Source organism: Polistes dominula, unplaced genomic scaffold (genome assembly GCF_049000335.1).
Source record: "Polistes dominula isolate Pdom_NZ unplaced genomic scaffold, Pdom_raw_medaka contig_16, whole genome shotgun sequence".
NCBI classification, from domain to species: domain Eukaryota; kingdom Metazoa; phylum Arthropoda; class Insecta; order Hymenoptera; family Vespidae; genus Polistes; species Polistes dominula.
The window spans coordinates 507,165-532,339 of NW_028301040.1; the positions used below are offsets into that span (position 1 = coordinate 507,165).

At 27.6% G+C, this 25,175-nt stretch overlaps 2 protein-coding genes across 13 annotated transcripts in view; one reads left to right on the top strand and one right to left on the bottom strand.

Moving 5' to 3' along the window:
* Positions 1–25,175, bottom strand: part of LOC107070777 (trehalase) — a 39,075-nt gene that overhangs the window by 2,545 nt on the left and 11,355 nt on the right. For 4 of the 12 annotated variants that reach the window (XM_089174854.1, XM_089174857.1, XM_089174853.1 and 1 more), the window contains 6 exons: positions 14,339–14,425; positions 13,179–13,352; positions 5,108–5,890; positions 4,841–4,974; positions 4,056–4,609; positions 3,650–3,900 (listed from right to left, as the gene is read on the bottom strand). In XM_089174854.1, coding sequence (XP_089030980.1) covers positions 3,650–3,900; positions 4,056–4,609; positions 4,841–4,974; positions 5,108–5,890; positions 13,179–13,312 — 1,856 coding nt within the window. In that variant the 5' untranslated portion in view covers positions 13,313–13,352; positions 14,339–14,425. Of the gene's footprint in view, positions 1–1,555; positions 3,513–3,644; positions 3,901–4,055; positions 4,610–4,840; positions 4,975–5,107; positions 5,891–13,178; positions 13,353–14,338; positions 14,426–15,436; positions 15,487–15,755; positions 15,804–17,591; positions 18,663–18,694; positions 18,867–25,175 lie in introns of those variants that run through there. The other 8 variants (XM_015329285.2, XM_015329283.2, XM_089174851.1 and 5 more) reach the window with 7 other exon arrangements.
* On the top strand, positions 22,007–25,163 carry LOC107070778 (WD repeat-containing protein 43). Its single transcript, XM_015329287.2, has 7 exons — positions 22,007–22,249; positions 22,364–22,625; positions 22,835–23,335; positions 23,458–23,893; positions 23,968–24,277; positions 24,379–24,620; positions 24,748–25,163. Exons 2-7 carry the CDS (start codon positions 22,431–22,433, stop codon positions 24,945–24,947), a joined length of 1,884 nt encoding a protein of 627 aa, XP_015184773.2. The 5' UTR covers positions 22,007–22,249; positions 22,364–22,430; the 3' UTR covers positions 24,948–25,163.

The window sequence follows — 25,175 nt, forward strand, 5'->3', positions numbered from 1 at the left end:
AATTATTTTCGTAAAAACAAAAACAAAACAATTCAGTTTTCTTCGTTGTCTATTTTCCCCCACCTGCGTCTCCTCCTAATTTTTAACGATTGAAATAACAAGACAAGAAAGGGGATTACTTATCGATTAAATCCTCTTTTTATTTCTTTTTCAATTCAATTTTAGTTCATTTTATTATCTTATTTGATGGATTATTGACAATTTCTTTGGATAAACTGTAAAAAAGTTATAGTTGCTGCTTTTGAAATTTTGAAGTGAAGTGTTGTTGTTTTCTTTTTCTTTTTACAAGCCGACGAATAAACTGTTACACATATGTAACTAGATACTATCAGAACTATCTCTCGTGATAACGTGAAATTATGGAGTATTATTATTATATCAGTGTTATGAAACAAGAAGTAAAGTTTCTAGAATAATCATCCTAGAAACGAAGAGAAACCAAAATCATCAAGGATACGCTATATGGTAGTTCCATCTGTTGGAAAATTATTGCAATCAGGATTTACTATGTTTCCAAGGATATATTCAATTTTATAATTCAATTCACAGTGGGAAACTTTCGTTCCTTTTTTTTTTTTTTTTGTTTCCATTTTATTTTAATATACCTACGCGTATAATAGTTGATTACGAATAGCCTTGACAAGTGTTTTTTTCTTGATAATAAAAAAAAAAAAAAAAATAAGAAATGAACGCGCATAAATACGAATATAGTACGTGTGGACGGGTATTAAGAGATTATAAAAGCAAGAACGATTTTGTTTATACAAGTCGTCGTTCAAACTTCTTTGATTAAACGAACAGAAACACTTTGGGTAGTGGTGGAAATTGTTTGACTCTCGTAGTATCAAAATGGAGTTACATGTTATGAAAATAAGGACATTGATCTTTTCATTGTTATTATTATTATTATTAATAATATTATTATATTAATGAAGAAATAAATTAAACAAAAATCAGCCCCGAAAGAATAACCATCTCGTTAATTAATTAAATCGAATTAGCAACAAATCAAAACTTACCCAGTTTCCAAAAGCCATTTTCAACGACAACGATAATCAAAATCCAAATTTTATATATTATATTAAATTGAATTATAATAAAATTGAATATAAATACATTGTGTTAGACGAACGATGGATTAATTTTCGAATTTTATTATTTACAAATGATATCAATAGTATTATTTCTTATTAATTAGCAAGAAATAATTAGAAGATGATAGGAGGAAATATATTATTCGAAGGATACTAGAAATGGTTCCAAATTTATTCATTTATTTATTATTCAATTTAATTGGGGATAAGAAAAATTAGGATATAGTGTTGGGATGCATGATGCTTCAATAGAAAAAAATATTAAATACAAGAAAAAACAAAAAAAAAAACAAAAAGAACCACGTTAAATAAACAATGCATTTCCTAATGTTAAAATAATATCAAATGAAATAAAAATATGATTTTTCTTATACTACCATGCATTCGTTAAAATTATTCGTGTTATCATTTATTAACTTTTATTAATTATTTATTTATTTATTTAAATCATTATAAAATAATGCGCAATTAATACTGTCAAAATTCCTTCATAATTCTGCACACACGTTAATCATACGAAAATAATAATAATAATAGAAAAAGAGTGACAGAGGGAGGGGTAGAACAATTGAAATGATTAACAACACTTATGGTGTAGAATGAAAATTAAAAGATAATAAATAAATCAAAAAAAAAAATAAAAATATAATTTTGAACGTAACGAGAAAAAAATAATCGTAACAAATGAAATAATGTTATACAGTTGTCGAGTTGAAAATAATCTTTCTCAAGCATTCCTTTTTATCTTCTTCTTTTTTTATCACTTGTAATTCGTACTTGAGTATTTCCCCTACTCTTTAGAACGAAATGACGTTTTTTTTTTTCTTGACGTTCCTTGGTTAAAACTTACGTATGACAGAACAACACACACACACACACACGTTGACCAATTACTTGTAATTTTTGCCATTTATGTGAGAAACGAATTATCTTATGTCATATTACGTGTATTATAACGTTCTTCTTCTTCTGACTAGATAAAAATCTATCCGTTACGTACTAACCATAAGTTTCCCCTTTTCGTTCTTTCTTGCCTTTTTATTTTCTCGTAACACAACCAAATTTATATTTCATATTATATAATCACATTATTATTATTAATAATATATTATACACATATATATTTATATATATATATCAGGGATTCGCAAGACTTATTTTCCCCCAATTTTAATCGAGCCCCATCTTAACTCGAGCAAATATATTTTTACGATTAATAATAATACGAATGAAATAAAAAATGAAAAAAAAAACAAAAAAAAAGAAAATAATTCTTTGGTAATATTTGTAGGAATATTATTTTATCGTGTATTAAACACAAAATGTTCGTAATATATATTTTTTTTATATATATATTTTGCTCAAAGTTTAGTGACACCGTATAGGGTGGATGTAAATCATCATACTTTGAGAAGCCCTGATAATGTATCGTATATTTATAATATTTCCCTAATTTTTATATTTAAAAATATATCTTTATTATTTTAATCTTTTATTATTATTATTATTGTTATTATTATTAATAACAGGATAATTTACGATAATCTTTGCTTTCATTTTTCGATGCTTGTATCTCTCTCTCTCTTTCTTTTTCTTTTGTTTTTTTTTTTTTTAATATTACACCTACTAAACATTTACAATTATTTCTATCATTTTATCATCTTATTTTCTTGTTTAATTTATATTCAATACTTAAAACATTATTATTGATAAATATATTTCCTAATAATACTAAAGTCAATTAACTTAAATAAACGTAATTATCTATCAAAATAATATTGAAAAATTCGTAATTGAATTCTTTTTGCTAAAGGGGGAAAAAAAGGAGGAATAAGAACAAAAAAAGAGAAAAAAAGGGAAAAAGAAAATCGATCTTTGTTGTTGTTATTTTTGTTGTTGTTGTTGTTGATTTAAAGCGTATAGAATTATTATAGATCATCATGCAGGAAGGAATGATTTTCTCGGAACATTATTTTTCGGCCAGCGAAAAGTTCCTCTCAATCACAGAGTATACTCTACGCTACATATTAAAAATTTCAATGATTAAGTATGTATGTATGTTGGATGTATAAAAAAAATACTATTGAGTGCGCACTTGTGAGTGTGCGTGAGTTGTGTGCGTGAGTTGTGTGCGTGAGTTGTGTATGTGTATGACTCTATAATTCACCATATCATTTACATATTTAAAAAAAACAAGATGAGGTGAAACATTTATATGTGTGCACATACATACACACACATACACGTCCCCCTACTATTTTATTTACCCTACTGATTATTTCCCTATCATATATCATTTTCATATTAATCATAAATATTTTGTGTCTAGTTTTTTTTTGTTTTTTTTTTGTTTTGTTTTGTTTATTTTCTTTCTTTGTCCATAAATATTCTCCTAGTTGATTATAACCACATTGATATCTGAAACATAAATAAGACAAGAGAAATTGTTTAATAATATTTGTTGAAGAAATAATTTGTCAATATTGTAGAGGAGAAAATAGAGAAATTAGTTGATTTTGTTCTTTATTTCAATTGACACGTTTCACTCACCTCACCCTATAAATCCTGCCGCAAGTGATATGATGAGGGCAAGGATACCTGTCATCACTTGACCAGCAGTCGATACGACAACTTGCTGTTGGCCAGCATTGTATACAATATTATCGGGAGTAAATTTGTCTTCAGCTACCAATGTTTGACCATATTTGTCTAGTAGTATCATGGCGAGACCATTGGACCAGCCAAAACCAAGTTGGACCTCATATTCTCCGCCACCACCGTAACCACCAGAAACAGTTGCATCGTACTGTTGAGGAAAATGGAAAAAAAAAGTGCTATCTTATATATATATAAAAAAAAAAAAAAGTAAAAAAAGATACACGAAAATGGCAGCAACTAACTACAGTATCCCAATGTAAATATTTTGATTAAAATAATTTTGTTGGCTTTTATTATCGTCACCTTTTCAAACATGTGAGTAGTTGCGTTGAAAGCTTTGTAATTACTTCGGACCCATCTTTCGCTTATCTCGTAGGCTAACCTTTGGGCCCATGGATCTTGAGTATTGTTCAAAGACATTATAATGAAATATTGAAGAGGTGGCCATGCGTTAGGATAATCCCATTGTTCACCAGAGTGTTCCAAAGTCGTTGGTATTCCACCTTGATTCAACATTATCTGATTCTTTTCAAGATACTTCAATACTTTAGATACGTATTCTTCTCTTTTTGTAAAGTCGTAACAATACGTCCAAAGTGGCAAGATGTTGGTAGGATAAAAGTAATCCCTTTTGAGTTCATTCATTATATCATAGTCCAACCAAGCACCAACTTCGTCGTGCCATAAAATAGCGGTAACAGCTTTTTTCCATTCATCAGCAATGGTAGAATAATACGCTTCTTTGGTAGCATTGCCCATCCTTCGACTATATTTACTTAACAATACTGCGTTACGATATAAAATCGCATTTAAATCAACTGGGATTATATATCTCGTCTTCAGGTTGGTCAAGTTACCTAAAAACCGATCACCGATCATGGTAATGTTACTTCTCATATAATGTAACTTCATTAACTTGTCGATTTTTAATCGCAGATAGGATGATTAATAGAATTAATTTTAGTAGGGATGAGAGAACAAGAAGAACCTGAAGGGGGAAAAGGCAGAGTACATGGAGTAAGAAGACGACGAAGACATTAAATACGTGCTATTCGGGGAAAGGTGGGTTTACCATTTGGTGTATTTACCTTTATTGGTTCCATCAAGTATAAACCAACGACTGGAGAAATCCCAACCGGATTCAGCAGCTGTCTTCAATTCCGCATAATAATTGTCCTTTTCTTCGGCAGTACGAAAACTTTGACTGGTTTGAACGTCCTCCCTATTTTAAGAAGATTTTAAATGTGTCGTGTCATATGATTTTCTAACGTTTACAAATTTTATTTGTATAATATAAAACGAATTGTATAAATGTTTCTATAGATGATGATGAAGACTGAGATGAGAACAATCACCTGTAGGATTCCGGTCTTGGTCCAGATGATTCTTCGTGGTATCTGGCAAGTGTATACTTAATTCCATCTTTTTCAACTTCTACCGTACGATTGGTTAGCCAGAAATGAAATTCCTTTTCGAGTAACCAGAAATTGTCGTTTAACCAATTATAATCGTTAGTTACTTGTAGATATTCTTCGACCATCGGTATAAGAAGTGGCGGATGTGATCTCATCTTGTAATACACTCTACCACCATTAGGAATAAAACCTATTTTATCAACGATCGTTACAAAATTGCTAAGCATACCCCTAGCAGTTTGATACATTTCCGATAACAATAGACCTTTGATGATCCAATAAGAATCCCAGTAATAAAATTCGCGGAACCTGCCGCCAGGTACGATCACCGGATTAGGTACATAAATGATCGAATATTGTTCCTCGTGTAATTTAACGTCATCCTTCATCTTTCTACCTAACATCTTCCATATGTTGTTCAAATCCGAACCAAATTTCCTATATTCAGGATCATTTATCTTTTGAAGGAACTTCGGATTGGGTTTCCAATCGGTTGGATTCCATTCCTCGAATTCCGATGCTGGAGGATCGAAAGTATCGTTTACAAATTGTTCTATTTCACTTTTGGTTGGCATTTCGTCCGTACGATTCATAAATTCACGAAACAACGCCAGCGTTTTTTCCGGTGAATTTTTCATCTTCATGTCAACGAACGTCTTCGAGTCAGGATAGATCGACGCCATTTGTATTTTGTGCAGCAGCTCGCCGTGGCAGTAAATGTTGCTGCAAACCCATACACACACACCACATATTTTTTGTTTTCTTTTAAATCTTTCACTTTTTTTTTCCTTAATTTAATCACCCCCCACCCCTCCCCTTATAATATTCTTCTATACGATTAGAAATTATGTTTAATGAAATTAATTGATTTTTCGATGAAAATTTCGAAAACGGTTTCACATTGTTTTTTCATTTGATTTTTTTTTATAAAATAATTTTACGATTTAGTATATCAATTTAAAATGTACGTTTTTTTTTTTTTCAAAATTTATTCTAAAAAGAAGGAGAAAAATTGTGGGATAATCTCATCATCATCATTAGTCAATGGGGTGGTGGTATGGAATAGTTTTATTTTGTTGTTGTTATTGAATTCAATTCGAACGATCAAATCGATCGAGAGATAGTGTTTTCATTACACCTGCAGAAAAAAAATTGTCAATGGGATAATTTCAATTTGAAATGGATCGAAACAAGCAATTTGTATTGCGTCAGTATTACGAAACTAATTGTAGTACCAACCAAGTGATCGCTAATGCTTTCGTAGTTTTTCTAAACTACGTTGGAAACGTTAACGACACTTTAAGAACACCTGTCGACCTGTTCCATTCCACATATCGTAAAAATTCGATTTATTCGATACATATATATATCATTCGAGATCGTTCGAGATCATTCAAATGAAAAAAAAAAAAAAAAGAAAAAATACATGTGCTAATAACTAGTAATAAAACGAAAACAAAAAAATAATAATAAAATGAATGATAATTATTTTAATCTAATTAAATTATTTGAAATAATGAAAGAATAAAATTTCCTAGTAGGACAAAATATTGAAAAATATTGAATACGTGTGTATTTAACACATTCGCAACCGCTGACGTGAATTCAAGTTCTTTTCAAGTTCTATTCCTGTTTACAACAACAACTGATGTGATTCACGTCATTTAAAATTTTTTTAAATTTAATAAAAATAAATTTATATATATATATATATAGTACAAAATATAAATATAAATTTTATTATATATATCTTTCAGTGAAATTATTCACATAAATGCATTGTACATCTCTCTCTTTCTCTCTCTTTCTCTCTCTTTCTCTCGTATACGTCACAGAATTTCTTCCAAGAGGTAGGTTAACTTTTGAGATTCTCGAAGGTCTTGAACTTATCGTCATTCGACATTTGAAAGTCCCGCTTTTGTGGGTAAAATCACCATTTAATGACGTCATATGTCGCGCTTATGATTCGGCTTTTAACTTTCTAAAGATAAACCCCGAGATATTAGATATACCTAGTTACTTTTATTATTATTAATATTATTATTATTAGTATTTTATTGTTTTTCTTTAAATATAATTTTCAACTAAACGTTATACAATGTTTAAACGATATCTATGAAAAAAAATTGTGCAAATCATACAACACCGTGTTACAAATATAATAAATGCATAAACAATCGCAATTTAAATTTTTCCCTCTTTTTGAATTCTACTTTTTTTCCTCTTTCCATTGAATAAAATTTAAATAAATATATTCCCTCTATTCAAAAAAAAAAAAAAAAAAAAAAAAAAAAAAACCATAAATAAATAAATCGATCGATCGAAATCAACAAGTGTACGAAGTGTTTTATTTTTTTTAAATTCATCAATTATTATTTCGCGATAATAAATGTTCTGTTTTTCTTTTTACGATGCACTTTTCAACGCGTAAATTTCTTCTTTTAAAAGTTTATAAATTAATTTGAAATAAATTAAATTAAATCCAAAATACAAAATATATACATGTAAAATAAAATGAAAATGAATGTTTGACAGTAAATACGTTCAGTATAAATGAGTTATATTGTCGTTTAAGGAAAAGATAATAGTATGTAATGATATATGTGTTGTACGAAAGGCCGATCACCACATTGTTGAGAATGAACGCATTATTTATTAAGGTCACGCTCATTGTTTCTTGCGGAACATACTAATTTAAATCTCTTTACCTTGCTACATAAGCCAAGTTCACTGTTAAGGACATTTCGTTAAATAGATAATGACAAATGAGCCGCCGACGTTCAGTGCACACACATCGATTAACAACTCCATAAAACAAAAAGTTGAAAAAAAAAAAACAAAAAACGATGAAATAATTGTAAATATATTGTTCTTTAACACGTTAACGCCAGCGCCGATTTTCAGTGTCTACGCTGAGGGGGCGGCATTCGAATCTAAGATGCGCTTCATCTGGCGGCGCGTGATTTTTGCTTGTTCAAATCTGGACTCAATGTGGACCACCGGTGGTACGCGCCGCCCGATGGGACATTCTAGTGCGGGCCACCGGTGGTACACGCCGGCGTAACCGTGTTAAATTCCTTTCAATGGGCACAAATATTTTGCCATTTAATGGTGTTAATACCTTATTAAACAGCACACTCGAGTTAACTCGAGTCGGCCTCCTATTATTTATTTTCTATTTCTACGATTTTTTACACTCAAATATAATAAAAAAAAAATTGAAAATAATAATGTTGAAAAGCAAAGAAAAATATAATTGATATTGTATCATTTACAAGCTATTACAATTATTTATTTATTTGAATAAAATATAATCATTTTTTTCCATGAAACGAACAAAATTCAAAATTAACATAAAATTATTGATTATTTCTGTATTTTTTTTTTTGTCAAAACAATGTTCTAAACTATGCTTTTATGAAGAAAAAAAGAAACAAAAAAAAACAAAAAAAAGATTTTTAAAAGACTTATACCAAGTGCTTTGACACATAAATTGAAGATTTTGCAAAAAGTTGATTTAATCGATGTGTGTATTGAACAACTCATTAATAAAAATTACAACATTTTTTTTTTTTTTTACTTTTTACGTTACTTCTTTTCTTTTTCTTCTTCTAATTACTGAATGAATTAAAAAGCAATAAATAAAATGATGAATATTTACTGACACGTCGTCAGACTGATAGTAGATAAAATAAATTAAATCTACATTGATGAATAAATAAAAAAAAACAGAAGAAAAAATATGAAATCTACAGAAACGAATGTTAAATTAAAAAAAAAAAAAAACCGATCTGTAAATCTTAGATTAGATTTATAATGATTAGTATATGTTAAACACTTGTATAAAGAACAATTATTAGTTTTTGATTAGGTGATCCGAAATTAATGTGACGAAAATAATTTGTATCTTCGTTCAAAAAAAAAAAAAAAAAAAAAAAAATCAAAGATATTACGAAATTATGAAATATGAAATTAAATGTTGTTATGTCATATCGTAAATATATGTCAGTCGATTTTCTTTATTTGTTTAATTTTCTTAACCCATTAAACGTCTGGTTATAAATACCCGATTAAATTTATTAACGATCTTGTAAACTATTATTAATAAGCCAACAACTCTTTGCTAATGTGAGAAATGAAATTCTGAAAGGATTGATGTGAGAATAATTTATTTAATTAAAAAAACACGATCAAACACTACCACTTGTCCTGTTAAATAATATTTTATCAATTAGTATTAACATCAATGATCACGAATTTCGATCACTTTTTTCGTACAACTAACATTTATTATTACATCATATAAATATATATATATTTTTATAAATAATTTCACGATAAGTGAAGAATGTAAAAAAAAAGAAAAAAGCAAGAAAAATCCATTATTTTTAATCCATTATATTGTTTTCTTTTTATATATATATATATATATATATATTTTTTTTATTATCATTCGTAAAACGTGAAGTAAAAAAGTACTGAGTAAAATAAAACTAAAAAAGCTATAACTTCTTGGAAAGTATTATTACTATTATTATTATTATTATTATTATTATATATGCACTTCTTATCTTTATTGCTCTTGATATACGTACTATACTTCTTCTTCAAAGTTTAATGTTTCAACGTTAAAAAAAAAAAAAAATGGAAGAAATTTCATGACATCAAATTGTAAATGAAATACTCGATGATGCCATCATCACACATTATTGAAGATAGAAAATAATCTTAGAAAAAATATTAGAAGACAAAAATTGAAGAGGAAAATGAAAAAAGAACAAATAAATTAGATCATATTCGAAGGTAAAAGTAAAAAAGAAAAAAGAAAAAGAAAAGATATCTTTCTTTGATTTGTGGACAAATTTGTGTTGGATGATTCAAAAGAAAGTAGAAAAAAATTAGAAGACAAAATTGAAGAGGAAAATGAAAAAAGAAGAAATAAATTAAATCATATTCGAAGGTAAAAGTAAAAAAAAAAGAAAAAGAAAAGATATCTTTCTTTGATTTGTGGACAAATTTGTGTTGGATGATTCAAAAGAAAGTAGAAAAAAATTAGAAGACAAAAATTGAAGAGGAAAATGAAAAAAAGAAGAAATAAATTAGATCATATTCGAAGATAAAAGTAAAAAACAGAAAAAGAAAAGATATCTTTCTTTGAATTGTTGAAAAATTGATGTTGGATGATTCAAAGAATGGAGATTTACACCTGACTTCCAATAATATTCTTTAGAAGAAGTGTCTTAATTAAGAATGTCGCGTGTTCGCTAAGAATTGAACGGAATGCGAGTGACTGGCCGATGATCAAAATATTTATTTCCGTCCGGTTCATTCTACGTGTCAGGGACAAATAACAATCAACATGGTTTAATCTTGTGACAATAGAGATAATAGAAAAGATTTATTTCTCTATCACTATCTCCTATTATTATTACTATTATTTTATCATTTTCTATTCATTTAAAGACCATTTATTAATATACATTGTTATCTATCTCTATGCTATTGGCTAACAAAATAAAAGTAATACACCTAAAAATAAATCCAAATTAAAGATTGACAAATATAAAACAACTGTTAGAATATTATTATCAGATAAAAAAATTAAATGACAAAAAAAAAGAACAAGAACAAGAAAAAGAATCTATCATTAAGGTGAATATATCAAAACTTGCAGGATGTTGTTATTGAATTGAGGATAAAATTCATCCCCGAACAATTAACGTAAAAATAAATAAATTAAAAAAAAAAGAATAATAAAAATTACAAGAAAAAAATTAATTAATAAATAATATAAATAATATTAAATATATAATATATATATAATTATTATTTATTATTATATATATATATATATTCATTTCTTAAATTAAAAATTATTGTAAAACGATATATATATATATATTTATTAATTGAACATTTAACAAATAAATTGTGATTGATAAAAATAATGTGATATAAATTTAATCTTCAATCGAGAAAAGATTTAATATATCCTCGTATACATTTATTTATGAATTTTCATAAAAGAAACTCTGACTCAATGACGGTTATTAATTAATTACGACAATTACTATTATAAAACGATATCAAAGATAGGGTGGTGTATGGTGTCGTTTGATACAAAGTGCAAATTTATACGATGATAGAAATTTTTTTGTTTGGTTACAAAAAAATATAAAAAAAAAAATCAAACACAAATACCAGACGACGTTTTGACTGTAAGACGTAAATACGAAATTTATAAGTGAAATTAAATGGTCTGTAAATTAATATTCAAATTTAGATAAAAGATATAATTATGATAATGTTAAACTAACGTATTAACGTTTTGCATAATACGAAATGAAATTGATTTTTTACTTTTTTTTTTGTTTTGTTTTTTTTGCAACGTAATGACGAACGTGCACGTGGTTTGAACATTTTTATTTGGACGATGACCAAGGAAAAGAAAAACATGTGGGCGTTTTTACGTCACCGAAATAAGAACGTGAGACCATATTCTCCTATTACGAAAAAGGTTTCCCTTTTTTTTTTTTTTTTTGCTTTTCATTTTTCTTCTTCTTATTTCATTCTAGTCCTTTATAGGAGGATACATTTATTTATTTATTTTTTTTCTTTCCTCATACGACCAATTAATATCACAAAAATGATTAGCGATACAATATTTTTACTTTAATTCTATTTCAATATGAAATTTGTCAAATAATTGTCAAAATGTTAAATAACTGTAAATTTTTGTTATTAATTATTGCATCACCAATGGAACCATTTTCTAATTTTTTTTTCTTTTCGGAAAAATAAAGAATAAAATAACAAAACAAAAAGTAAATGATCTCTAAGTGGGGTTGAAATGTTTTAAAAGTCTCATCGTTGAAAATAACAAAACTTTATACGATTCATTTTGATCAAATGTTCATTAGATTAATTTTAGTTAACACTAGATATACTAGATCAGTCATTTTGACTAGTGTGGTAGAAGTAGGTATATTGAAAATGGTGATACATCTAGTGTTAATTTATATAATATTTATATTCAGTTATAAATAATGAAACCGTTTTCGAATTAACATCTCAAAACCGAATGAAACATATTAACAAAAATTATGATTTCTACAATTTCACTTGTTCCTTTTTATGGATTTCGACATTTGACACAGCGACGCTTCCTCTTTCAAAAGAAAAAAAAAATAAATAAATAAATAAATTACTCGAGTCAGCGAAACCGAACTGAGAACAAAATATTTGTTTTTTTTTTCCCCACCATTCTTTTATCCGTTATCATCGTTATTACTATATACTTATTTTTTTTTTTTGTTGTATTCTACATAAATGTAGAACTCAACAAAAAAAAAAAAAAATAAAAAACCCGAAAATATATATATATATATAGCAAAAATGATAGAAATAAAAAAGAAAAAATATATATATAAAAATATAAAAAGAAAAAAAAAATAATATAATATTTTAATATTAATATTATATTATTTGAATATTAATATTAATATTATATTATATTAATTTATATAATAATTAATATATTAATAATTAAATTAATAATAATATAATATTATATTATTAAATATTATTTAATTATTATAATTCGAGAAATATTCGAATATTTTATTCTTTTCAAATTGTTAACACAATTTTTCCCCGTTTATTTTCTATCCTTTTCTTTTCCAATATTTTTAAACAAACGAAAACATTTGATGCCGTCGTTTGACGCACAAATCCTATCCGTAAATATAATTAATAATAATACTTAAATGAAATAAAAAAAAAATAAAAAAAATAAAAAAAAAAAGGTTTCTCTTCTATATACATTAATATACATTATATATACATGCATAATAATATATGATACATATTTACACAAATAATTCATTTATATGATATCTGTTTGTCGCGTAATTGTAATTGTAAATTGTAATTGTAAATTTTGTTTGTTATTACTTTTTTTTTTCTCTTTTTTTTTTTTTTTTTAAATTTTTTTTTTTTTCTAATCACTTACCTGGAGCACGGAGGAGGTTTAGAAATGGTCGCATCATCGGCAGCGATCGCACAATATCGAAGAACGACGAGGAACGTGATTGCAGCATTGATCAGACGATTCATCGAAATGGACCAAGAAACCATCAGAGCCATCTTATATTTTCCTCCTTTTCTTTTTTCTCTTTATACGTATCTATATATATATATGTATATATGTATATATATAGATATATATATATATATTTATTTATTTATGTGTGTGTGTTTGTATCAGCGTGTGCGTGTGCGTGTGTGTGTTTCGTCGTCTTTTTTAATTTAAATGTTTTTTTTTTTTTAAATAAGATCAATTTAATTTAATTATTTTTTAATGACTGGAGATTTATTGTCTATATATATATATATATATATATTTCTTTATTTTATTATGTTACTGTATTAATACCACTTTAATGATTTTTTAAAGATCAGTCTAATTGTCTCTGCACTTTGATAAAGAAAACAAATATACAAGGAAAGAAGGTTGAGGTATTTTTAAATGCTCGTCTCTTCTTAATGTATTAAATATATATATATATATATAGTATATAGATATATATATATATATAATATATGTTTTTAACTTAACTTCCTTCTTTCCTCCTTCTTTTATCCTTCTCTTCCTTCTCTCTTATTTCAATTAAACTTTTCTTCAAAATTTATTAATATTTGATATATTAAATATATAATTATATATATATATATATATATATTTTTTTTTTTGTTTTGCTCTCAGCTCTTATTTATCGGCTTTTTAAACAACACGCGTGTTAATTCATGAAAATTGTAATTTTCTCGCGTGGTTTTTTTTTACTTTCACAGATAATGAAGAAAGTTTTGTGTCTTATGTGGTTTGTGTATATGTGTGTTAACGTGTGTGCGTGTGTGTATTTTATTTTTAATCGGTCTCGATTGCTCTTTTTGTTCGTTTCGTATTCAAAAATTGTTGTTGATTCTTTTAAATTGTACTCTTTGTATTTTTTTTTGTTTTTTAAAAAGTTCTCGCGACAACTTTTTATTATTATATGCTCTCACGAACGATCTTTTTCAAAGTTATCGTTTTTTGGCTGATGATTAAGAATTTTGAGAAGAAGATGAGATACGACGTCGAATTTGTTTTCTAAGGAGGAGGGGGGTCCTTACTTTCTGGTTATCGCTTTTGGACGTGGACCCTGAAATTTTCTTAATCTGCGAGGCGGTCTCAACTCCAGCAGCAAGGCCGCATCTTCCCTGAGAACAAACAAAATCCATATGACAAATAAATAATTAAAATCGATTTTGATGAATATATTTGAATTTTGTTTTTATATGTGCCGACGATTATACGACAATATGGAGTGCTGATGGTGGTGGTGGGTGAGTCTAACATAAGTCAACGTTAATTTTATTATATTTATCGTATATTACACTATTATTTATATTATAACATAAATTGTTTCTTTTTTCTTTTTTTTTTTATTATTATTATTATTATTATTCGTTAGTTCATTGTCGTCATTAACAACGGCACATATAAATGATTTATAATTGTACAGGAAGTAAATGTGTTTTATTTCTACTCGTTTAAATTTCCCTCCTCTTTCCTCTTTTTTTCTTTTTCTTCAAAATGAAAGAACAAATCGCCTACAAAATGAACATAATTTATTATACGTTGATCGTAAAGTTTTTAAACGAAATGATTGATCAAAAAAAAAAAAAAAAAAAAAAAATACAACAACATATATTCGCGTTGATTCTTTGCATTGACCTCAAGAGAAAACTCGTACTTGTCTCTGTCAATCGTTTGAAACCTTCAATTGACGCTTTGTAACACGTTTCATTGGGTGATACTAAAAATAACTATAATTCGGCCTGTCGACGATTGCCATTTGAATACTTCGAAAATTTAACTGTCGACATAATGTTACATCTAAGATTAATTAACCCATTTATGTTCTTTCAACTTGATATTTAATACAGGATGTATGTCATTTTGTAATTTTTACAAAAATGCTTTTTCTTTTGTGATTAGATACGAAACGATTTCCTATCTATCTTCTTAAGTGATTAACTTAAGATTCATTAATTAATTTAAAAATATTATAATATATTTGAGACTTGAACGAATATTTCCTAACTTGTGAATTGAAGAAAGAAAATGAAGGAAGGAAGAAAGAAAGAAAGAAAGAAAGAGATAGAAAGAAAATGAGACATTTGTGAGACGAATGGAACAACACGACGACGACAACATGTCTCTCTTACCGATATTGCCGCCGGTCAAGTTCTATTCGTGTCATTCAATGAGAACCTACGCTTTTGACGCAATGCCCGTTTAAAAATATACTTAGTTGGTGCCGGTATACATGGACTGACGATATGGCGTGTGCCCAGTGTGTATATGTGTATACATGCACAAATAATACATGCAGACAAAAATATACATAAACACGTATCTACGTTTTATACAGGATGAATCAATTCAAGTGCCATTAAACCTATTTAATTAAAACAAATATATATATACTATAATAAATAAAATATTATATTATATTAGAGAGAAACCTTGATTGATTCAAATTACTTTTTAATTACTCTACGTGTGACTCTAATCTTGAATAAGTCTTCTTTCCTAAAGTAAAACAATTATCAATGATCGAGATAAACGATTACAAATTTATGATCAATCTAAAGAATAGGATTATAATAGTAGATGATGATAAAAGTTTGAAAAAAAAAAGATGTAGATCAAAGATTTGTCGATGTATTATACCGATAAAAATCATTCCGATTAATCTACAATAATTGTACAATTTCATCATCAACAAATAAAACGAAATGACGAATGATGAAGGCGAGGTTTTGTCCGTGAGAAAAGATGAAGAAAATGAGAAACAAAAAAAAAAAAAATAAAAAAAAAATAGATAAAGAATGGTAGATGATAATATTGACGAGCTTGTTAATTATTATACGAGGAGAACGAGGAAAATCGATCGATCGATCGATCGATCAATTGAACGACATAAATACCAGTTCGTTAATCTCGGTAATGTACTCTCAATAATCTCAAGGAAGTTGAATAAATGATAGATTAAGTAATCGTTAAGTGTGTTAGACAAAGAAAGAGAAAGAGAGATAGATAGATAGATAGGAAAATGAATCGATGGTAATCGATAGATCGATCAATTGATTAAAACATTACAAAACATATACCGAGTAAGTAAATAAAGAAAGAAAGGAAGGAAATGTTCGTTAGAAATCAAACATGACGCACCCTCCCTCACAATAATTTTCTATCTTTTAAGTGGTAACGAAAAGATTTTACTTTATGTACTTTTTTTTCTTTTTCACCGTGTTTATTACACGTGTGCATATGCGCAATGCATTTAAAAGTTCGTTATAATAATCAAAGCGAAACGATCTCTTGCAATCGTCAGATAAGATAAAATCTTTATGCTCGCGTTTTATTTGCAATTTTTGTCTGGCCTTCGGGTGATGATCTACCTAAAGCAAGGTAGAACTTGTTAAACTTCGAACAATAAATATTTTAGGAAGAAACGAAATAATATATGAAAAACAAAATACAATGTGCAAGGTGGTGTAAAAGCTTTGAAATATCAATTAGGTTAATTTCACGTGAACTGTTTGAAACTGTTGTGGGGAAAATGGGTGGGTGCTATGTGCGAGATAAGGTTTTCAAGAGTTATTAAGACAATTAGTCTAATTTTTATGATCCCATATTGCAAACTTTGACTATGAAACTTAAGACCATATCAAAGACAAAGTAATTGATTTAGATAATCAATTAGAAGTTATTATTAATTGTAATCTATAAACTCCTGGTAGAACAAAATATTGAAATATATATTGAATACATGTTTATTTAATATTAAAAAGAGATTTAAGGTGTTTTTTAATATTAAATACACACGTATTCAATATTTTTCAATATTTTGTGCTACTATGTGAACCTTTATTGTAATCCTGTAAATATAATTTAAAATCAATTATTTATCCTCTGTTGTTTTATAAAAAATAAAAGATACGAACAAAATGAGAAAATATAATCGATCGAAGAACAAAACAAATGAATGATTGTCGTGGTGCATGAAAAAGATTTATATTATTAATAAAATGTTATCTCATGAAATGGATTATGTCCGATGTAGTTGCAACGATGAAGAAGAAGACAACGATAAAGATGATGAAGCAGAATCTCGATCGCCCAATCTTCAGCGACATTACACGATTACGTTTAATACTCTTGCATAGTAGTACTAGTCGTAGTATTACTAACACACTCATCAAACTACTATTACTATTACTACTATTACTATTACTACTACTACTTCTACTACACTTATGAATGCTACTTTAATGTCTTTGAATAAGAAGGTGCGACGTAACGTTCGGCGTTAACCTTGATAAACCTCGCTTTTCTGTTGCGTTGTCGTATTCTTCGACCCTGATTATGGTATTCCTTAATTGCAAGGAAACGCTTAATACATGGAAGCCAAGAAGAAGAAGAAGAAGAAGAAAAAGAAGAAGAAGAGGAAGAAGAAGAAGAAGAAGAAACATTATGAAAAACGATGCATTATGTTTCCTGATACTTTAGTACTTTTTTGTTTGTTTTTATCTTTCTTTCTTTCTTTCTTTCATTTTATTTTCTTTTTCATTTTCAATTGTTTTCCACGTTAGAGAAACCGACAAGAGGATTATGCATGTATATGTGTGTGTATTATGTATCTAATGTATGCGCATGAGAGAAGTCATGTGAAAACACAATGGACGACACAACGATGCACTCGACTATTCTCGATGATAGAAAAAAAAAAGAAGAAGAAAAAAAAGAAACCGATATGGAAAATTGATTTGAAAATTTTCCCTAGATGGAATCGGAGACCGTGGTGTACAACAACTTTTCAAATTTTCCCGCCACATCTCGGTTAATACAAGTGAACATAGGGAAAACGTTAGAATCGTTGCCGATCAAAAAAAAAAAAAAAAAAAAAAAAAAAAAACACGAGGCACTTTTCTAATTGATTTTACACTTTTATAGTTTTGTCTGATTTTCTTTCTTTCTTTCTTTTGATATCACTCGCATGAGGATTATTTTATCAAAAAGAAAAACAATCAATAAACCTGCTCACAATGTTATAAAACAAATGATAAAAAAAAAGAAATAAAAAAGTGAAAAAAAAACAAAACAAAAAAAAACTTATAACAAATAAATAACAAAGGATTATAAAATCACTGAGAATGTATTGAAATTAAATCAAAAAAACGTTTCTCAAAACTTTTCTTTCTTCCTATCTCTCTCTCTCTCTCTATTTCTTTCACTTTGACGACAAATCACACAAGAAAATTAACATTAATTATAAATAAATAAGTAATACAATATTATTATTAATAAATAGAAGAGAAAAAAAACAAACAAATTTTGTTTATTAAACAAACGAAATAAAATATATGAGAAGAAAGAATAGAACAAAATAGTAGAAACTTTTCTTGATTGTTTTTTACCGTTGAAAACTGTAGTTGCGACTAACGTGTGTAATAATTACAAAAATTTATTTAAAAAGAAAAAAAGAGGAAGAACAAGAAGAAAACAAAGTTTAAAAAAAGGAGAAAAGGAAGGATAAAGAAGAAAGAGAGAAAGAGAGATAGATAGATAGAGAGAGAAAGAGAGAGAGAGAGAGAGAATAATAGACACGCGCGTTACCGAAGACGTGCGACTACTGACTCGACGTGAACGAGCGCACGATTGGTTTATAAACTTGATACGTCACTGCGCACGTCTCGAGTCGAGCCTCCGATTATCAGCGTTTCTGATTGGTTCACTGTAATGTCCTTACATACCCCCGCCATATTTGAATTCAACTATGATAGAAGAAACGAGCTGATAGTCGTTCGTCACTTTACGTTCCTCGCGTACTTTTACGACGTCAACGACCGATAGGACAAAGATAAAATGAAACATAGAAAATTATTTTATCTTCTTATACTTAATAAAATGTATAAATAAATGAAATAATAATAAACTATTGTTAATTTCAACAGATCATACATACATATATATATACATAATGAATTTTTCATTGATTTGTAAAATCTAATGTTTTCTCACACACATATAAATTATATATCAAATGTTTTCATTCACAATTTTACGGTTATGATTCATATGTCATATCAATGTAACAAAACTATATTTGGATATAAGATTTGAAGTAATACAAATTAGATGCAATCTAAACGTTACATTTGATTGTTGCAAATCCTTTCTTTCTTTCTTTCTTTCTCTCTCTCTCTCTCTCTCTCTCTCTCTCTTTCTTTTACTCCCTTTACACGGCCTATATCCAGCTAAAAATAGTCAATGAAATGATGGTTGTGTTAAAACGATCATCTCACTTCTTTTTCTTTCTCTATCTGTCTCTTTATAAGAGACATGTAATATTTATAGTAAAGGCACCTCCTCACACCCGGATATAATTTCGCATCGGTACCAATTTCTTATTCGTAGATATAACGAATTATAACGATCTCTTCCTTCATGTTTTATAAACAACAAGAAAGAATAATAATCTAGTAGTAAAATCTTATTTTTCTTTAATTGGTTAACATGGACTACTTTGTTTTTACGCAATCCTAATAAGAAATACCGACCGGGGGAAAAAAACGAAGTATTATTTGTTTAATCTTTTAAAAAAGAAAATTTCCAAAAGCATGCCCTATCAAAAATAAAGAATGAAAAACAAGTGATGCGTTTTTTTTGTTTTTTGTATAAAAATCGACCACTACTTGAAAACCTCTAAAAGATGAGCTTATAGTAATCGCCGGATGCATAACAAATACGCCATTAGGTAATTCAGAAATGTGCAATTTATCTTCTGAGTCCTCTCTTTTTTTTCTACTTCTATCTTTCATAGAACACACCAATCGTATTTATGTACCTGTTATATCGAAGATCCAAAAATGCAACACAACTGCCATTATATGATTAATGATAGAAAGAGAGAAAGAGAAGAAATGAACATGCACGGTTTTTTCCTAGATAATTAAAAAAAAAAAAAAAAAAAAGGTAATTAAAAAAGAATCAAAAGAAATGAATCTATATAAACCTTCAAGTAATAATTACTTTCGACTTAATCACGATAATTGGATAGATTTTCATAATGATAGAAAAAAAAATGAAGGAATTTACTAGGATTATCGACAGTCGATAATCTGACGTTATAAATCAAGTAATCCTTGACTCGTTAGTTTAGCACGTGTATCAATGTCAAAACTAAACTGGACATTTATCTTAAACTCGTTTTACATTTGCATAATACTCATATTGCAAAGTGATAATAAAAACAAAAACCAAAAAAAAAAATATCAAATAAAAAAAGGATTCTTCAAAGAAATTTCCAGAGAAATTGAAAAACAGAAAAAAACTTCGTGCTGTATTTGTATAAAAAGAATAAAAAAGAATAATAATAATAATAATAATAGAAATGATAAATGGGAAACGATATAATAATGTATGAAATACAAAGAAATACAAATGTGGTTATATAATAAACTGCATAATAATAATTGCGACATATTAGACGAGTCAATCGAAAAGAAAGAAGAGGACGACACCACGTAGAAGTCCACACGACGTAAATTTATCATTGCTTTGTTCGCATTTGCGACCTATTGAGAAAGAAAAAAAGAAAAAGAGAGAAAGAGAGAGAGAGAAAGAAAAAAAAATGAAATACAATCGTAAGAATCGATAAAATATACTTTCCAATATATTTTCATAAGTTTTTCCTTATATCTTCCTTAATAGTTTCTTTGAACGAAAACCCATGTCAAATATCTCAAACGTTTTAACTTCTCTCAACAAACATTTATTTCGATTACCTAATCGTATCATTCAGTACACATGCATGTAAACGTAAAAAATATACTGAAATATCGATGAACATCTTACATGTCCCCAACCACTTATAAAGTTACATTGACGTCATATTATAACGTATGCAATGATAGTTTATGATGATAACAATGATCGTCATTATTTATCTTTTCTACTATGGTTGTCAATGATACAATATTAAAACAAACGATTGGAAATAAGACACGAACTTGTCTTTCTTTTTTTTTATCTCTCATCGAATTCCTCCTTTCCTTTCTTTTCCTTACTCTAGAATTTTTTTATATATTTAAAAAACGTGACAAATAATAAAAATCCTATCATTGGAATGTTTTTGCTTTTACTTTCGTTGGAATTGTTTCATTATCGTCAATATGTTATAAGTATAATATGCATATATGATAAATACGAATAATATGAGAATTTTAATGCTTAATGCTTGTTTTCTTTTTTTAAAATTATTTTTTTTTTTTTTTAAAGGCACTACAAACCTACCAGTTTATTGGTTCTTAATCTTATCAATATATAAATACTTGTACATTATCTTATATCAGTTACTAACAGTCTTCCTCTAATATATAAAATTGATCAAACTATCTTAAATAAATATAAAAAATAATATATATATATATATATAAGAAACAACACACACAATAACTCTTTAATCGTCCACGTGTAGATTGAAGGTATTTTTTCCCGGGACAAAAATTCAAGTATTCTCTACTTTATCATGTGAGATTACCGACCGTCGATAACTCAAATTCCTTCACTTTATTTTTTTACTATTATAAAAATATTTCAAATAACATAATTTGATTGCAGTAATATTATTGCTTATAAATGCGTACTTTTTTTTTTTTCTATTTTAAAATAACATATTGCATTATTGAAACATTTATTAATATCCTAATTTTTTATACTAACAATTCTGGACAAGGTTGGCAGGACTGTTAAAGAACGACTTGAGCGTACACGTCGGTGGTTTATGAAATTAAAAAGTTACGCTTTTTGTCTTAACTGCTACAGTCACGGCATATCTTCTGAATTTAGCTCTGTGGTCATAGCCCATGTGATACTGTTCTTTTAATTCATCTAATTCTACTCTCATAACCTTAAAATCAAGTGAGCTTCGCTTTCGACTCTTCTCAAGGCTCAGCAATAATACTCAACGTGTAAAGTATCTTGTTTTTATAATCAATAAAAAACAAAATCTAAATATTATATATTAGGATACTTCTAATAAACTCTATGTACATGATCTTATTTCAAATTGTACTTATTTACAGTTAAACAAACTTCAGGATTATTTTTTTAAATATATACAAATCAAGTAACACAGTAATAATAATCAGAATGGCGAATAATACCTGTATCGCATTTTCGCAAGACGGACAATATTTTGTTCATTGTGGAATAGATGGAACATTCAAGATTTGGGAAACAAAAACGAATAAACTCAAGGAAGAATGTATACCGAATGAACATCTTAAATCGCCATGCAATGTATTATTCTGGATTTCTGTAAATATTCAGACAACAAATGCAACGGTATAATCAAGTGTTTTTTTTATTAATAGTTGTCACAAGTTATTTTTCCAACGATTGCGTTATGCAGTTTCATTTGATTTCTAATTATGAAACTTGACAAGATCTAAACAGAATATTTAAAAAAGAATATATTACATAATTACATTGTTTCCCAAGTTAATAATCTGATTTAATATAATAATAATAATATTTTATTAATATTATTGTAGCGCTCACTAAGAAGTAAACGTGCAAGGAAAATGATTGTTGAAGAGACTGGACAACAAAAAGAAATCATTGTTATGGGATCTGTAAATGGAATGATCATTTTATATGATGTTGCTGCTGCTGCTGTTTATGGTCAATTAGAAAATGGTCATTCTTCTTGTATAACAGCTATAACTTGGTCAACAAATAGTGGTTTGTTCACAGCTGCTGACGATCATTGTATAATTCAATGGAATATTCATGAAAATGAAATTAAATCTAAATGGAAATGTGGCAAGGCAAAAGTCACTGCTTTAGCAGTAACGAAAGATGGAAAATCAGTGATCTCAGCCGATAGAATAATCAAATGGTGGGATTTATCTACTAAGAAAATAATTAAGACTTTTATTGGTCATGCTGGTCAAGTTAATTCTTTAAATGCAATAACAGTCAACGAAAATAACAATTATTTAATCAGTGGAGCAAATGAAGATACATGTCTGAGTATATGGGCTTTAGATGAGGTATGTAGAAGACTTATTCATTTATGTTTTATACAAATCATGAGAAAAATTCATGTATTTATTTATTTATTTATTTTATATGATTATTCATCTAATATTTATAAATCTATCAATGTGATTAGACGAAGAATGATGACAATTCCGTAGCTTCATTAGCTATGAAAGATGAAGCTTCGTTTGTTTCTGCCCACGTGAATGAAGAGTCTCAAGTGATTGTATCAGCTACTACTAAATCAGGACAAGTACACATTTTTAAATGTGAACCCAATGGAAGTTTCAAACCTTTTAAACCAAAGCTAAAGATTGCAGTTACTTCTTATGAAAATGAAAAAGAAACTGTACAACAAATTCCCATTGTTATGGCCAAATTGATAGAAAATGAACATTTATTATTGGCATATGGTTCTTTTGTTAATCCGATATTTGAAATAATTATACCAGATTATTCGAATAAGATGCAGTATTTAATACGTTCAGAAGTTAAAAAGACTAAAGAAAAGAAAGATGAGTCAGTTGCAAAAGTAAAAGTGGAGAATAATGTTGAATATCTTTCTCCAGGTAATATACAAAACTTGTTTATTATTATTTCATTATTATCATACTGTTTATTAAATGTTCAATGTTACATTTAGGAATAGGAAATACGATGATTAAAAGACATAGGACAAGTTCTGCTAGCTCTCAATTGCCTTTAAGAGATAGATTAGAAAGTCTTAGTTTAAATGTTGACACTAATACTACAAATAGAACTCCTTCTAAGGGAACTAATATGACGCAGCTATTAATGCAAGGATTAAACAACAAAGATAGAACCATTTTAAATAAGGTACTATTTACAGCAAATGAAAGAACAATTAGAAACACTGTTGCTAAATTACCAGTTCAAGCAATAACACCATTGATTGAAGAATTATCTATCATGTTACGAGGAAAAATGTATTCGTAAGATATCTATTTTTTTATTCCCCATATTAAATACTCATTATTATTTTAATTATAATGGATAGTTTTAATTATTGAAAAAAACAATTAATTTATTTTAGAAGTATGATAGCTTCTATTTGGTTGGAAGTATTGATAACAACATACTCAACACATCTTTTGTCACATCCAAATATCGACGAAACGTTAAGTCCTATCTTAGGTTTGATTGATGAAAAGTTAATGTTATTAACTGAGGTATCTAAATTACGAGGACGTGTTTCACTTTTAACAGAACAAATATCCAAAAACCACGATGATCAAGACACGTTAAATGATTCTTTAATTGTCTATCAAGATGTCGGTAAGCATTTTATGATCAACATATTATGTGTTTAAATTATTTTCATTTATTATTATTATTATTATTATATATATATATATTAAACATGATAAAGGGTTTTTTTTAATTCAATTTTTGTTTACGTTAGATTCATCTGAGGAAGGTTCTGCCATAGTAGAAGATACCGTAGAAAGCGAATCAGGTGAATATTGGGAAGAAATGTCGGACCAAGAAGAACAAGAAGAACAAGAAGAGCAAGAAGATCAAAATCAAAATGATGATGAAGATGAAGATGAAGATGACAGTAATAGTATCGAATTTAAAGAGGAAGATGATATGAGCAGTTGAATTTTTATTATTAACTTTGTACAATTATTTGTGATTAATGATAAAAGTATAATTTCACAGATTACCAATCATTTTTATATATTTCCAAATTATCTGTACAATATTTTAGAAGTTTTTCGTGAAGACTGTTAAAAGAATTTTATGTCCAAGAATAATTGATAATATTTATGAATGTACTTATTGTAAATAATAATAACGAAATACTTTTATCAAAAACTATTTGACATA

What these genes read in the sequence shown, in the direction of transcription:
- LOC107070778 (XM_015329287.2), top strand. Translation starts at nt 22,431, where the DNA reads ATGGCGAATAATACCTGTATCGCATTTTCGCAAGACGGACAATATTTT. An exon ending in TGTTGAATATCTTTCTCCAG is followed by an intron (nt 23,894 to 23,967) that starts GTAATATACAAA and finishes TGTTACATTTAG; the next exon opens with GAATAGGAAATACGATGATT. An exon ending in TTACGAGGAAAAATGTATTC is followed by an intron (nt 24,278 to 24,378) that starts GTAAGATATCTA and finishes AATTTATTTTAG; the next exon opens with AAGTATGATAGCTTCTATTT.